The sequence below is a fragment of the Mauremys reevesii genome, linkage group 15, assembly GCF_016161935.1.
Source record: "Mauremys reevesii isolate NIE-2019 linkage group 15, ASM1616193v1, whole genome shotgun sequence".
Taxonomy (NCBI): domain Eukaryota; kingdom Metazoa; phylum Chordata; order Testudines; family Geoemydidae; genus Mauremys; species Mauremys reevesii.
The window spans coordinates 5,435,557-5,450,498 of NC_052637.1; the positions used below are offsets into that span (position 1 = coordinate 5,435,557).

Genomic DNA, 14,942 nt, shown 5'->3' on the forward strand with positions numbered 1-14,942 from the left:
AAGTGTTCTTAAAGCAAACAACATGTGCTGGGTCATCCTCTGAGACTGCTATGACATGAAATACATGGCAGAATGCAGGTAAAACAAGGAGCAGGAGACATACAATTCTCCCCCAAGGAGTTCAGTCACAAATTTAATTAACACAAATTTTTTACCGAGTGTCATCAGCATGGAAGCATGTGCCTCTGGCACATAAGTACCTTGTGTTGGGATTTTGTGGTTCCCAAATGAGTCCGATGCCAGGCAGAATCAAGGGTCTTTGATTCAATTCAATTCAGTCCAATTCAATTCAACAAGACTTTATTCAACGTGCACAAAGGGAGAGCCCCTGGTACAAAAATCAGCCAAAGTTCTTCCAGCAAGGCACCCCCCCCCACCTCATTGCTATTTTATAGCACATGGCAGTTACATAACAAGTTACATAACTCAAACCTCTAACCAATCATATTTAACCTTTCCATATATGGATTTGTTCATCACATGCTTATACTTCTCCATTCCACATGTTGGGCTCGCCCCACTCCCCTTGGCCTTTTCTAGAATGTTCCTATGGTGGTGAGCTGCAGCATGCTTCCTTATGCATAAGTACCTTCTAAATTACATTTTGTTTAAAATGAACACAAGCATACCCTTCATTTGCAATGTTGTATACAAAAGTGCCATGCAAACACCTGTTCTCACTTTCTGGTGACTTTGTAAATAAGAAGAGGGCAGCATTATCTCCTGTAAATGTAAATAAACTTTTTTGTCTTAGCAATTGGCTGAAGAAGAAGTAGGACTGAGTGGACTTGTAGGCTCTAAAGTTTTACATTGTTTTGGATTGCAATTATGTAACAAAGAAAATCTATATTTGTAAATTGCACTTTCACAATAAAGATATTGCACTTGTATGAGGTAAATTGAAAAATACTATTTATTTTATCACTTTTACAGTGCAAATATTTGTAATACAAAATAATATAAAATAAGCACTGTACACTCTGTATTCTGTGTTGTAACTGAAATCAATATATTTGAAAATGTAGAAAAACATCCAAAATATTTAATAAATTTCAATGGGCATTCTATTTTTAAAAGTGTGATTAAAATTGCGATTAATCATGATTACTCTTTTTTAATCATGATTAATTTTTTGAGTTAATCACATGAGTTAACTGCCCTAATAAAAACTTAGCCTTTGTGCTGAATGTTTATATTTTAAATACCAAGTAAAAAGAATGTTATTTAGGGTGCACTGTGAAGCACTCGAATGTTAGGAAAGGGTTGATTTACAGTTGCACCTCCCCCTGTTCTTTAGTGTTCCTAAATGAGGCAGGGGTCCGGTGGAAATAATAGTGTGTGCTGATGTAATTAAAGACTGCATCAGAATGCCTACACGCAAAGCATGAGAATTAAGGTTATACAGGCCACCTTCACTCTGGAATGTCCTAACTATTAAGGGCCTGATTTTCCAATCTAAATACAATTTTGTTAATAGAGTTTTTGGTACATAATCTCCTAGTGGTTTATGAAAAATGTGAAACTGTATTTTATAATGTGCATCTGTAAGAACACCATCATCACACATAATCAGTACGTTGTGAGCTCTCAACCTTCACCATTGCAACATAGTCAACTACCATTTGAACTCCAGGTCTCACAGCAGTAGCAGCCACAGACTGACCTCCCGAAGTGTGGAGCAGAGTATAGGCCACTGAGTCGAGGTATTGGATGCGGGGATGGTCAGGTGAAAACCAGTATGCCTCTGTCTGTCCCCACCACTGAAAGTCTGGGGAGCTCATATGGGGCCCTTAGCATGGGGAGATGAGCATCCCAGAGTGTTGGGTCCAGAGGTGGTTGGAGGAAACAACACTGCTACAACTGCTCTGTCAGCTCCAAGTATCAGAGGGGTAGCTGTATCTGGATCTGTAAAAGCAGCAAAGAATCCTGTGGCACCTTATAGACTAACAGACGTTTTAGAGCATGAGCTTTTGTGGGTGAATATCCACTTTGTCAGCTCCAAGGCATTCTCACAGCACAGGGTACTGTGTAGCTGTGTGAGCATGGTCTTTACGAAAGTATTAGTTATCACTCTGTCAGGAGCAACACAAGTGAAAGAAAGGAAATGGCAATTTTAAGTTTATTCTCAGCAAAACCTGACTGAAATTACATGGGAGTAAGGAGAGGTACTTCCCTAGGCTGAGGGCTGGCACCTGACTGAATATCAAAGGCCTGTTTCAAACAGTGGGGGTATGACAGCTTGCCAATTAACGGGTCACCAGAATCCTGTATAATGTGAAAATGTGAGACAACCTAAAAATAGGGGTCACTACCAGCTCCCCTGATAAAACATATAGAATTATCATAGATTTGTCCCATTCTTTTCCAGGCTTAGGCTCCAACCCTCTCATGTCTGTTGATGGATACCAAGAAGGAGGGATTCGAGTCATGTGTCAGTCATCAGGATGGTATCCAGAGCCCGAGGTCCTTTGGCGAAGTCTCAGCGGGCAGCATTTACCTTCTTTTTCTGAGTCAAAATCCAGAGGAGAGAGTGGCCTCTTTGAAACACAGACTTCTATTATTATAACAGAGAATTCAAACCAGAACATATCCTGCCTCATCAGGAACACTCACTTCAACCATGAAAAAGAATCAACAATTTTTATATCAGGTTAGTTAACATCAAAACCACCCAGTGTAATCAGCAAAGCATTTAACTAAATTAAGTTTACTGAATAACATTAAAGCTAAAATATGTCTATGCCAATTAAAGTTACAGTGAAACAAATAAGAATTTAATAGGCTCATAGGTGCTTCTACATTTTAGATTTTTTTTCCAGCCATTGAATGCAAGTGAAGTATATTAAGTTCTAAAGATATTTCAATGCTCTTCTCTTGTTCCTGGTAAGATAGTAATGAATTAATATTGTTTGATGAATAAGGAAAGTCAAGTTCTGGGGCATAGCCAGTTATTGGACAATGGGTTGTTTATAAATGAGCATTTTGTCTGGGTTTGGAAGGTGGGTATAACGTACTTAAATTAGTGAGGTGACTATCAGGGGCGGCTCTAGAAATCAGGCTGCCCCAAGCAGCGCGGTGCGCTGCGCCGCCCTTCCCCGGTCCCACGGCGGGTCCCCTCTTCCCGCGGCTCCGGTTGAGCTCCCGCAGGCATGACTGCGGCAGGTCAACTGGAGCCGCGGGACCACGGCACCCGCCGCAGTCATGCCTGCGGCAGCTCCGCTCTTCCCGGGCTCCGGTGGACCTCCCGCAGGCATGCCTGCGGCAGGTCCACCGGAGCCAAATGCCGCCCCCCCCCCCGGGAAAGGGCCGCCCCACGCGCCTGCTTGGCGCACTGGGGTCTAGAGCCGCCCCTGGTGACTATGCAAGTGAAGTTTCCAACCCAAACTGAGAGGGTGGATGGGATAGACTAGTCGTCCTGCCTCATAATGGATTGGCAGATGATGAATAGTGTTAAATATGATGAAGGATAAGATTTTTGTCACTGATGTCATGGATTCCATGACTTTCAGAGACCTCTGTGGCATTTTCCACTTCAGCTTCAGCCCCATGCTCCAGATGGTGGGGTTAGAGCTGTCAGCCGCTGGGGGCTGCGGAGTCCCGCAGTTGTCAGACGCTGTGAGTGGCAGGGGCCCGAAGCTTTGAGTTGCCAGCCCTTCCCCCCACCCAGATAGTCACTTCTCGTTTATTAAAAAAAAAAAGTCACAAACATGTCACGAGCTTCCCTGAATTTTTCTTTATTGCCTGTGATCTTTCTGTGATTTTTACTAAAAATAATTGTGACAAAATATTAACTTTACATATGATGAACAGAGCATAATGGACCTGAGATTCTGCCTTTTCTGCCCCCCTATATACTGATATGGTGGCAAAAAGAAGAATTCTCAGGTAGCATTAAGATGGTATAATCAGCTCTGTGCCATCTGCACTTCCTGTGCTAGGGGTCCCAGTGTTCTTGGGGTAGAAGAGTGCATGACTGGAGTTTGCTGCACTTTGGTGATCCCCAGCTGGTTCCATGGCCCCTTGAGGTTCTGGGGTTTTGTTTTGATGTTTCTGAGATGATTTGGGATTTCTGTCTGTACCACTTCTGAACTGTGGATAATTTTATGAAGTTGTATGATGAAACTACTGTGTCATGGAAAGCTTCTAGCTGGTGGATCCACCATGATTTAGCAGGATTGTGTCACATCTCTGCCAGTCCAGAGACAATGACAAATGAGCACTCAGTTATCATCTATTCAGTGTAAACCCCCTTGGAACAATGGCTTTGCTGTAGCTGGGAGAAGACATTTCCTCCTCTTGTCTATGGGGTGAGGACGAGGCTGGGAGATGTGGAAAGTTACCAAAAGACAGAACAAATGAAGCATGTGACCCCCAACAGGAGTCTATAAAGGGACTGCATTAGTAGGAGCATTGCCAGCAGATCAAGGGAAGTGATTATTCCCCTCTATTCGGCACTGGTAGGCCACATCTGGAGTATTGTGTTCAGTTTTGGGCCTCCCACTACAGAAAGGATGTGGACAAATTGGAGAGAGTCCAGCGGAGAGCAACGAAAATTATTAGGGGGCTGGAGCACATGACTTACGAGGAGAGGCTAAGGGAACTGGGCTTGTTTAGTCTGCAGAAGAGAAGAGTGAGAGGGGATATGATAGTAGGCTTCAACTACCTGAAGGGGGGTTCCAAAGAGGATGGAGCTCGGCTGTTCTCAGTGGTGGCAGATGACAGAACAAGGAGCAATGTCTCAAGTTGCAGAGGGGGAGGTTTAGGTTGGATATTAGGAAACACTATGTCGCTAGGAGGGTGGTGAAGCACTGGAATAGGTTACCTAGGGAGGTGGTGGAATCTCCTTCCTTAGAGGTTTTTAAGACCTGGCTTGACAAAGCCCTGGCTGGGATGATTTAGTTGGTGTTGGTCCTGCTTTGAGCAGGGGGTTGGACTAGATACCTCCTGAGGTCTCTTCCAATCCTAATCTTCTATGATTCTATGACTCACAAGGGGAAACTGGGGAGAGAGCCATTTTGCACTGGATTAAGATAAGGGAGGTTGCTGTTAGGGCAGGGTAGGCAAAGGGGGCAGAGGACCCTGCCTGCATGACAGAACATAGATGGTCCCCCAAGGACTCCCACAGGAAGGGTGAGCTAGTGAGGGATAATGGATTTAGGATGGTTTATTGTTTTCTATATGATCTGTATTCCCTGCACTGCACATGACTGAGTGTTAAAATCAGTAGAAAGTCTGACTACCAGTATGTGTTACATGTTCACAACCACCACGGTGGCCATGGGAGAGTTAAACAGTAAACCAGGAGCTTCACAGCTGTTGGATAGAGTTCTGGGAGAGGGTGTGTTTAACTACTGGACAGTCTGAAAGGTGAGCACTGCTCCCAGAAGGGCTAGACAGCTGGGAGCAGGTTCCATCACGTGGGGGAGGAGGGGGCCAGATTGCAGGTCTGGGCCTGAGACTGTGCCTAAGGATCCCAAGATTGGGGCAGTGGCCGGAGTCCATTGATGCTCCAGAAGCTTAGCACACTCTAGGGACCATAGCACAGGGGTATGGATTCCCCTCACAGCTGTCCCAGTGGGAGGCCAGAAGAAGGCTCTTGCTAGCACCTGTGACATTACTGTTCAGTCTTGCCACTCTTGTCCACGTCCTCTAATATGTTGATAATAAATATACAAAGAAAGCTGCTTTCATCCTTCCACAAGAACATAAGAATGGCCCTACCGGGTCAGACCAAATGTCCATCCAGCCCAGTATCCTGTCTGCTGACAGCGGCCAATGCCAGGTGCCCCAGAGGGAGTGAGCCTAACAGGCAATGATCAAGTGATCTCTCTCCTGCCATCCATCTCCACCCTCTGACAAACAGAGGCTAGGGACACCATTCCTTACCCATCCTGGCTAATAGCCATTAATGGACTTAATCTCCAGGAATTTACCCAGTTCTCTTTTAAATCCTGTTATAGTCTTAGCCTTCTCAACCGCCTCAGGCAAGGACTTCCACAGGTTGACTAGACGCTATGTGAAGAAGAACTTCCTTTTATTTGTTTTAAACCTGCTGCCTGTTAATTTCATTTGATGGCCCCTAATTCTTACATTATAGGAACAAGTAAATAACTTTTCCTTATCTACTTTCTCCACACCGCTCATGATTTTATATACCTCTATCATATCCCCCCTTAGTCTTCTCTTTTCCAAGCTGAAAAGTCCTAGTCTCTTTAATCTCTCCTCATATGGGACCCATTCCAAACCCCTAATCATTTTAGTTGCCCTTCTCTGAACCTTTTCTAACACCAGTATATATTTTTTGAGATGAGGAGACCATAACTGTACACAGTATTCAAGATGTGGGCGCACCATGGATTTATATAAGGGCAATAATATATTCTCCATCTTATTCTCTATCCCCTTTTTAATGATTCCTAACATCCTGTTCGCTTTTTTGACTGCTGCAGCACACTGCATGGGCGTCTTCAGAGAACTATCCACGATGACTCCAAGATCTCTTTCCTGATTAGCTGTAGCTAAATTAGCCCCCATCATATTGTATGTATAGTTGGAGTTATTTTTTCCAGTGTGCATTACTTTACATTTATCCACATTAAATTTAATTTGCCATTTTGTTGCCCAATCACTTAGTCTTGTGAGATCTTTTTGAAGTTCTTCACAGTCTGCTTTGGCCTTAACTATCTTGAGCAGTTTAGTATCATCTGCAAACTTTGCCACCCAGGGCCGCTCAGAGGATTCAGGGGGCCTGGGGTCTTCGGCGGCGTGGGGCCCTTGCTTTGGCAGTAATTCGGCAGCGAGGGTCCTTCCTCTCCGGGATCCACACCGAAGTGCCCCGATGAACCGCGGCAGGGGCCCCCTGCTGCTGAATTACCACTGAAGACCCGGCACTTCGGCGGTGGTCCCACTTTGACGGTAATTTGGTGTTGGAAGGACCCCCCGCCGCTGAAGACCCGGAGCGGAAGAAGCTCTGGGGGCCCGGGCCCTGCAAGAGTTTTCCAGGGCCCCTGGAGCAAGTGAAGGACCCCGCTCCAGGGGCCCCAAAAATCTCTCATGGGGGCCTGGGGCTAATTGCCCCACTTGCCCCCCCCGGCGGCCCTGTTGCCACCTCACTGTTTACCCCTTTCTCCAGATCATTTATAAATAAGTTAAATAGGATTAGTCCTAGGACTGACCCTTGGGGAACACCACTAGTTACCCATCTCCATTCTGAAAATTTACCATTTATTCCTACCCTTTGTTCCCTGTGTGGTATATGTATAATATAATTTTCTTTGTCTGTATATATCATTAAAATCTTTCCAAATTCTGTTAGCTGAAATCATATGTACAAATCATTTTCTGCTGTGTTTTGCAGTGCATATTTTCCCCTTATATCAAACAAATCCTCCTGATATATATACAGTAGAAACTCAAAGATATGAACACCAGAGTTATGGACTTACCAGTCAACCAGACACACTCTGGAACCAGTAGTAATCAATCAGGCAGCAGCACAGACAAAAAAACTGCAGCAATTACTGTTCAGCCCCATGGCTCCACTCCCAGCTTCAGCCCCACTGGGGCTCAGGGCTTCAGCCCCGCAGATCTGTTGTCGACTTCAGCCTTGTGGGGGACACTGGGATTCGGGGCTTTAGCTATGAGGGGAGCGCCGATTTTAGCCCCAGCACTCCCACTGTTGCTAAAGCCCCAAGCCCCATCTCCCCTCCACCCCTGCTGAAGCTGGGAACTAAGCTGTGGCGAGCCCCGAGCCCCGGCACCCCCCGTGAGGATGAAATCAGAAGCCGAGCCACGGGGCTGAAGCCCCGAGCCCCAGCATTCCCCCAAGTCTAAATCCCTGAGCCTCGGTGCTCCCGCTGGGCAGAAGACATCAGCCCCCCACCTGAAGCCCTGGCAGCCCAAGGGTCAGAGAAGCCCCAACTGTCCCCCTCCACCCTGCAGCTGTAACCCCAACTCCCCATGGCTGAAGTCCATAACCTCTTGTTCAGAGTTACAGAATATTTCAGAGTTATGGACAACCTCCATTCCTGAGGTGTTCAAAACTCTGAGGTTCTACTGTATCTGGAATAAAAGTACTTGATTTTCATCAGTGATTCCCAGCTAACATGAATCGGGGGGAGGGGGGGCGTTGTTTGTTTGTTTTGTTTTTTCCAGATCCCTTTTTCCCAAGAGTCTCTCCCTGGATGGTGGCGCTGTGTGTGATTCTGGTGGTTTTAGTTGGTTTCATTGGTCTCACTGCTTATCTCTTCAGATTAAAAGGTAAAATACTAAAGTAAAAAAATATAATGAAATGAGAAACGTTTTCTCCTAAGATAAAGTGTTTGGGTTGGATACAAAGGACGGCAGGGGCAGGGACAGAATAGACAGAAGGAAAGAGCGTGGGGAGATAATGAAGTGGATGGATAAACTTTAGTGGTCATTTTCATAAAAGTAAGTTTCTCCATTGTGTGTCTATTGTGAAACTGAAATTAACCTGAACATAGTCATAAACTGTGTAATTATGAATGTCCAATCACAGTAGCTTGGCATGAAAATTAATTATTCAGTTTGTATCTGATTTATTTGAAGGTCTAGTCCTGATAATGACCTGATACAGTCATCAACTGGTATCTGAATAAATGAAAATCCTCCCTCTGCCCTTACAGTGAGATCTCTCAGCCTAAAGCAACCTTCTATATCCTCATCCCAATATCCCTTCCTCGTGAGATACCATCCTTTGTCCGCTATGTCTGACTCCAGATAGGGCCCTGCAAAATCAGTGGCTGGCCCTGATTGATTGATCTCAATTCCCTTTGAGAGAAATAAATAAATATGTAAATAAACATTCCTCACTGTGGATGATATTCATAAGAATTCTGTTGTTTATTGATTTTTATTTTTCTGTTAGCAGGGTGCTAATAATCCCCTCAAACGTCTCATCAGTGAAGACATCAATTTAAAAAACTTGAAGGGTTTTGTATTACAATATATTAAAAAAAATGTGAGTGGCCTGAAACTACTCATGAGAAGTGTTGCACCAAAAGGCAAATTGAGATGATTGTAAATAGGACTTTAAACACAGCTCTTCTACTTACACCTCAGTCACAGCACTTATGACTAGAGTGTGATCCTGTAAAGTACTGAGCAATCTGGCCTCAATCCAGCAATGTGCTGAAACATGATTAACTTTAAGGACATGTGTAGTCCCATTGATTTCAATGGAGTAACTCGTAGAAAAGATACTCAAGTTTTGAAAAGATCCGGATTATCAGTTAGAATTTATTTTTCCCTTTTGCCACCCTGTAACTTTTCCATACTTTGCAAAGTTTGAAACTTTCTAGAACTGGTTAAGGGAAAGAGAAGGAAAATAAGAAAAAGGAAAATGCGATTAAAAAGAACTGTATGTAATTTATGTTACTGAAGGCAGTGTTGGGGGGGGAAGAGGGTGGAGGAAGAGTTGGGGAATGCATTTGTGGATTTTCAAAATTTGAAATAAATTATATATTTAATGGAAAAAATGTAAAAATAATGAAAGATTTGGTCCATTTCAAACCCTGTGAATGGAAAAAAATTCAAAAATTTAGATTTTTAAAATAATGTTTCCATTGCTCAACTAGCTTCAATTTTGGCATCCACTTTTGAAAATGTTGACCAAGTGCTTACTGTATGCTTTAAGGTGGTACAGAAATGTTATTAACTAGAGAAACATTAAATACCAGAAGTCATATAATCAGAATATTAGTATTAATAATTATATGGCTTGATCTGTTATTGCTCACACACCCACTGTTCTCAGTGAAGTCAATGGAAGGTTAGAGTGCGCAGGAAAGCAGGATTAGGTCCCAATTCTGTAAGGCCCTCAACATCTGCATCCATCCTTACCCACCAATACACTTAGGCAAATACTCATGCATGTGCTTAACACTATTACCCTAAGAAGCCTCATTAACTGTAATGGGACTAATCAGGGTAGTAAAGGTAAGCACATGCAGAAGTGTTCGCAGAATCAGAGCATTAAGCATATGATTAACTTAAACTTCAAGGGAACATAGGCACAAAATTGAAGTGAAACACTAATCTAAGGGCTTTGCTGAATTAAATTCTTTCATAATTAGTATTAATTAAATATTTCTGATTCTTATTTTTAATTAGAATTCTTATTATAAACCTCTAAATCTCAACGCACACACAAAAAAATCTATTAATGTATGTTTAACTGTTTGCTTCTTTTTTAGGGAAACATCTTGAAAACAACAGTAAGTTCAGTTTTGCCATTCCTGTGAAGTTGTATTATGTGAAGAATGTTTTTAGTTAAAAGGGCAATGTCAACTTGAAAATCATATGCAACATCAATAAGCATAATATGCAATTCAGTATGTAGCCAATTGGAATTCATAAGGAAAACAATATTTAAAATGTATATTCATGAAGGTTGAAATTTACATTGACTGGAGGTGCCATATGATGATGACTTGGGGATTTTTTTAATCTTTTCCATGTAGCACAGATGGGCTCTATAGTAGTCTCATAAAGCAGCCACTGGGAGAGGGGCAGTAGGGCTGTGTCCACTGGGATCAGGATTATGTAGATTCAGTAAGAGGTGCATATGAGTTGCAACCTTTAGCCCAGGCCATGCTGAAATATTGGCCACTGAGGAACTTCAGAGCTGTCCTATATGCTGCCCATGGGTTAGTGGGGACAATTTTCTTGCAAAATCTCTGATCAGAGCCTGAATGAATGACCTTTGTAACAGATGGTTTGGGAGGCCTGGACTGGAATTATTTTCACCTTGAGAGAGAAGTTCTTACTTGATGTCCATTTCTTTCTGTTCATTGTGTAGCTAAACTTCAAACAGAACTTGGTAAGATTTTCTCTTTCTCTAACAGTCTTTTCAGTGATAATGAATCTTACTGATACTGCACCCATCTAGATGAATTTTCATTTTCATTTTCATCTATGTGTTTGCTTTCAGACTGGAGAAGATCCTTAAATGATGCAGGTAATTAAAGCTCAGATTTAATTAATGTCCAGATCTCAGCACCCCACAAAGATCCCGGTTCCTTTTTATTAATTCATCAAGAACTATTTAAAATAAGGGATTTTTATTATTTTCTCTGGTGGGAATTTGAATGGTGAAGGCAATTGCCCAAAATGAGCTCCAGAACTAAATACTCCCTTTGGAAATATGGAAAATAATGAAATAATATTGTCCTTAACAAGTACATGCTCAGGATGGTACATGGGCTATGACTGAGTGTGGCACTATATTGGGAGGATGGACAGAGCTGAGATGCAGGCAGGGGGTTTGCCATCCTCAAAGATGTAAATGGCTGTCACCAATTATTGATCTGGTTGAAGTTGATGGGTGTATTGAGCTCCTTTCATTCAGGCTAAGTAGAGGAGCAATTAAATGCTACTTTATGTGGTGCTGTCTGAGACAGTGTTGACCACCGCCCCAGGAATATGGTCACATGAAAGCATGGGGAGAGGCCAACCCATGTGAGCTCAAGGGTTTCCATGGGGACAGATTGAAAATGCAGGGGTTGGGGTGTACATTGGTTGGAGCTGTGTGTGTCTCTTTGTGGGTTAGAAACAAAGCAACCAGAGCCGAGACACAAGTCAGGTGAAAGCCCAAAAAGCAGTCATCAGTATGGCCCTGAGAGAGAATAGCCACAACTCCTTGGGACTCAGGACAGGCTGGAAGGCAGGCATGGATACCTGAAAAAGGGAACTGCCTCCTGTTGGGTCCTACTATGTTCAGGGACAGGGACTTTTTGTACATTCTTTGTAAATAAACAGGATTGCACCTAAGAAAGTTCTGACTCATATCATCAATTTCTCTTCCTAGTTGTTCTCCCAACTGCTCATGCTAAAAGGAGCAACAATACTCTCTAAATGCCATTTACGTTAAATTACTGAATATTCTATGCCTATATAGTGATATTTCTGCATACGTTTAAAGGAAGAACCTCAATCTCCTCTCCAGAAATCTGGACAAACCATAGCCAGGTTTTTTTAAAAAATACAGTGAGATACAGTTCCAGAGCTTGAAAGTGGAGAATATGGCCATCCCTCCATTTGCTGTCATGTTCAGTAATAGTGAATACAGTGGGACTAGATGGCTCAGGGGAGGAAGGCTGGCCTTGTTCAAGGACATAACATTAAGAAGTCATGGGATAAGAGGGAAAGTTATCTCATGGATCAATAACTGGTTAAAAGATAGGAAACAAAGGGTAGGAATAAATGGTCAGTTTTCAAAATGGAGAGATGTAAATAGTGGTGTCCTCCAGGGGTCTGTACTGGGACCAGTCCTGTTAAACATATTCATACATGATCTGGGAAAAGGGATAAACAGTGAGGTGGCAAAATATTCAGATGATACAAAACTACTCAAGATAGTTAAGACCAGGCAGACTGAGAAGAGATACAAAAGGATCTCTCAAAACTGGGTGATGGCAACAAAATGGCAGATGATATTCAATGTTGATAAATGCAAAGTAATGCACATTGGAAAACATAATCCCAACTATACATATAAAATGATGGGGTCTAAATTAGCTGTTACCACTCAAAAAAGAGATATTGGAATCATTGTGGATAGTTCTCTGAAAATATCCACTCAATGTGCAGTGGCAGTCAAAAAAGTGAGGGATAGATACTAAGACAGAAAATATCATATTTGCCTCTATATAAATCCATGGTACCTAAAAAATCACTGGGATTCAAAAAGCTGTAGTAAGGTGCTCAAGCCCCCTATAGAATAAATGGGAAGAGAAAGCGAGAGAGAGAGAGGCACCTATGATTAGAATGCACGTTCAAGTCAGCATGTTAGGCAGGGACCCACCTAAGTTAGCCAGTGGGGTATGCTGAGGAGAGGGGTGTGTCCTAAGCTTCACACATCTCAAGGAGTTTGACACCTAAGTCCAAGATACAGGGAAGCACGTCCCTCTGCTTGCAATTCTCAGCTGCAAACCCTCAGCTGGAGTTGTGTCTATGCAATTTTTTGGAAGAATCAAGGCAAATCCCATCCCTCATAACTTTTAGCCCAGGGATTAGGTTACTCACATGAGAAACCAATGGTTCAAGTCCACCATCTGCTGGAGATGGTGAAAGGATTTGAACACAGATCTGCCACATTTCAGTGGTGACCCCAACCACCAAGGCTATGGAGTTTCAAATGGGGGGCTCCCTCCACATCTCCCGTTGAACCTGTTCTACTTTGGAGTAAACAATTAGAGTCATTGGAGCAGGGTGTGTGGCTCCGAGGTCTTCCATATGCAGAATGAGTGCCCCAAATACAAGGCTATAGAGTCTTTCTCAAGCTTTCTCTCTTTCTCACTGTGACCCAATGACTCTTTAATTATTTACACACCATGGAACAGCCTCAAGAGAAGTGATTGAGGGAGATGCACATCAGAATAGAATGGCTGTTTCTGACCTTGAACTGAAAGAAAGGATGAATATGTGGCAAGATGAAGACATCCAAGCTCCAAGACTTTAAATATAAGGATGGAGGGAAGGAGGGGCACAGCAGGGCAATGCTGTTATTGAGTTATTACTATGGATAGTTAGCTTCCACACAATCTACTAGGCCTGCCTATGATAACAGGATCTCTAGTCTCCTCCCTTAGAGGAGGTGAGAGAAGGTGGGAAATATTATAAGTCTCAGGCCTGCCCTAGCCATTCCTTTGACTTTGTCAGTGACCTGTCTGTATGAGGGGAGTGAATTTCCACTGCACATTACTCAAATCTCAGAGCTGGGTATGTCCTACAGGAAGGAGATTCCTTGAGTCACTCTCCAGCTGGGGCAGATTCTGTCACTAATACCATCAAGCCCTCCCCCAGGGCTGACTTCTGTCTCTAACACTTGGATTCTCTCTCCCAACAGCGAATGTGACTCTGGATCCAGACACAGCTCATCCCCTACTTATCGTGTCTGCGGATCAGAAAAGTGTGAGATGGGCAGAAACAGGGCAGGATCTGCCTAACAACTCTGAGAGATTTGATTCTTGGGCCTGTGTGTTGGGCTGTGAGGGATTCAACTCGGGGAGACATTACTGGGAGGTGGAGATGGAGGTGGAGGTCGGGGATGGGGGATACTGGGCTGTGGGGGTGGCTAAAGAAGCTGTGGAGAGGAAGGGATGGATCAGCCATAGCCCTGAGGGGGGGATCTGGGCTGTTGGGCGGCCTGGGGGTCAGTTCCAGGCTCTCACCTCCCCTATGACTCCTCTGTCCCTGAGCCGGACCCCCAGCAGGATCCGGGTTTGTCTGGACTGTGAACAGGGGCAGGTGACATTTATCGATGCTGGTGACGAGGCCCCGATCTTCACTTTCCCACCAGGATCTATCCCTGGGGAGAAAATCCAACCCTGGCTCTTGGTGGGGATAGGATCCCGGATCAGCCTGTCTCATTGAGATATGGTGTATGGGGGAGAACATCCCACTGGTGCCTCTGAGCAGGGCCGGCTTTAGGCCAATTCCACCAATTCCCCCGAATCAGGCCCCGTGCCCAGTGAGAATCCCTTCCCTGGCTAGAGGCGCCTTTTTAATTTTTACTCACCTGGCGGCGCTCCAGGTCTTCGGTGGCACTTCAGCGGCAGGTCCTTCAGTGCCGCTGAAGACCTGGAGCGAGTGAAGGACCTGCCGCCGAAGTGCCGCCAAAGACTTGGAGGCGGAGCACTGCCCTGTGAGTACAAGCCCCACATGTTTTTTTATATGTGGTGTTTTGTTTTGTTTTTTAAGTCATCCCTGCCGGGGCCCCATCAAAACTGTTCTAATTGGGCCCTGCACTTCCTAAAGCCGGCCCTGGTCTGAGATCAGCTTCTCTAGCCTCAGACACCCTAGTCTTTGCTGTCTTGATGCAGACTTTCTACCATGCAGTTTCAGTGGCTCAGTGGAGGTCTTTGGACTGTTAAACCATAAGGGGCAGGGAGTGATCAAGATAAAGAAATTATATTGGCTTC

At 43.9% G+C, this 14,942-nt stretch overlaps 1 protein-coding gene across 1 annotated transcript in view; it reads left to right on the top strand.

Moving 5' to 3' along the window:
• Positions 1–14,415, top strand: part of LOC120383954 (butyrophilin subfamily 1 member A1-like) — a 35,710-nt gene extending 21,295 nt beyond the window's left edge. The window contains exons 4-9 of the mRNA XM_039502277.1: positions 2,369–2,650; positions 8,155–8,259; positions 10,215–10,235; positions 10,820–10,840; positions 10,952–10,978; positions 13,868–14,415. Of these exons, the coding sequence (XP_039358211.1) occupies positions 2,369–2,650; positions 8,155–8,259; positions 10,215–10,235; positions 10,820–10,840; positions 10,952–10,978; positions 13,868–14,394 (983 nt within the window). The 3' untranslated portion in view covers positions 14,395–14,415. The remainder of the gene's footprint in view (positions 1–2,368; positions 2,651–8,154; positions 8,260–10,214; positions 10,236–10,819; positions 10,841–10,951; positions 10,979–13,867) is intronic.
• The last annotated feature ends 527 nt before the right edge of the window (positions 14,416–14,942 follow it).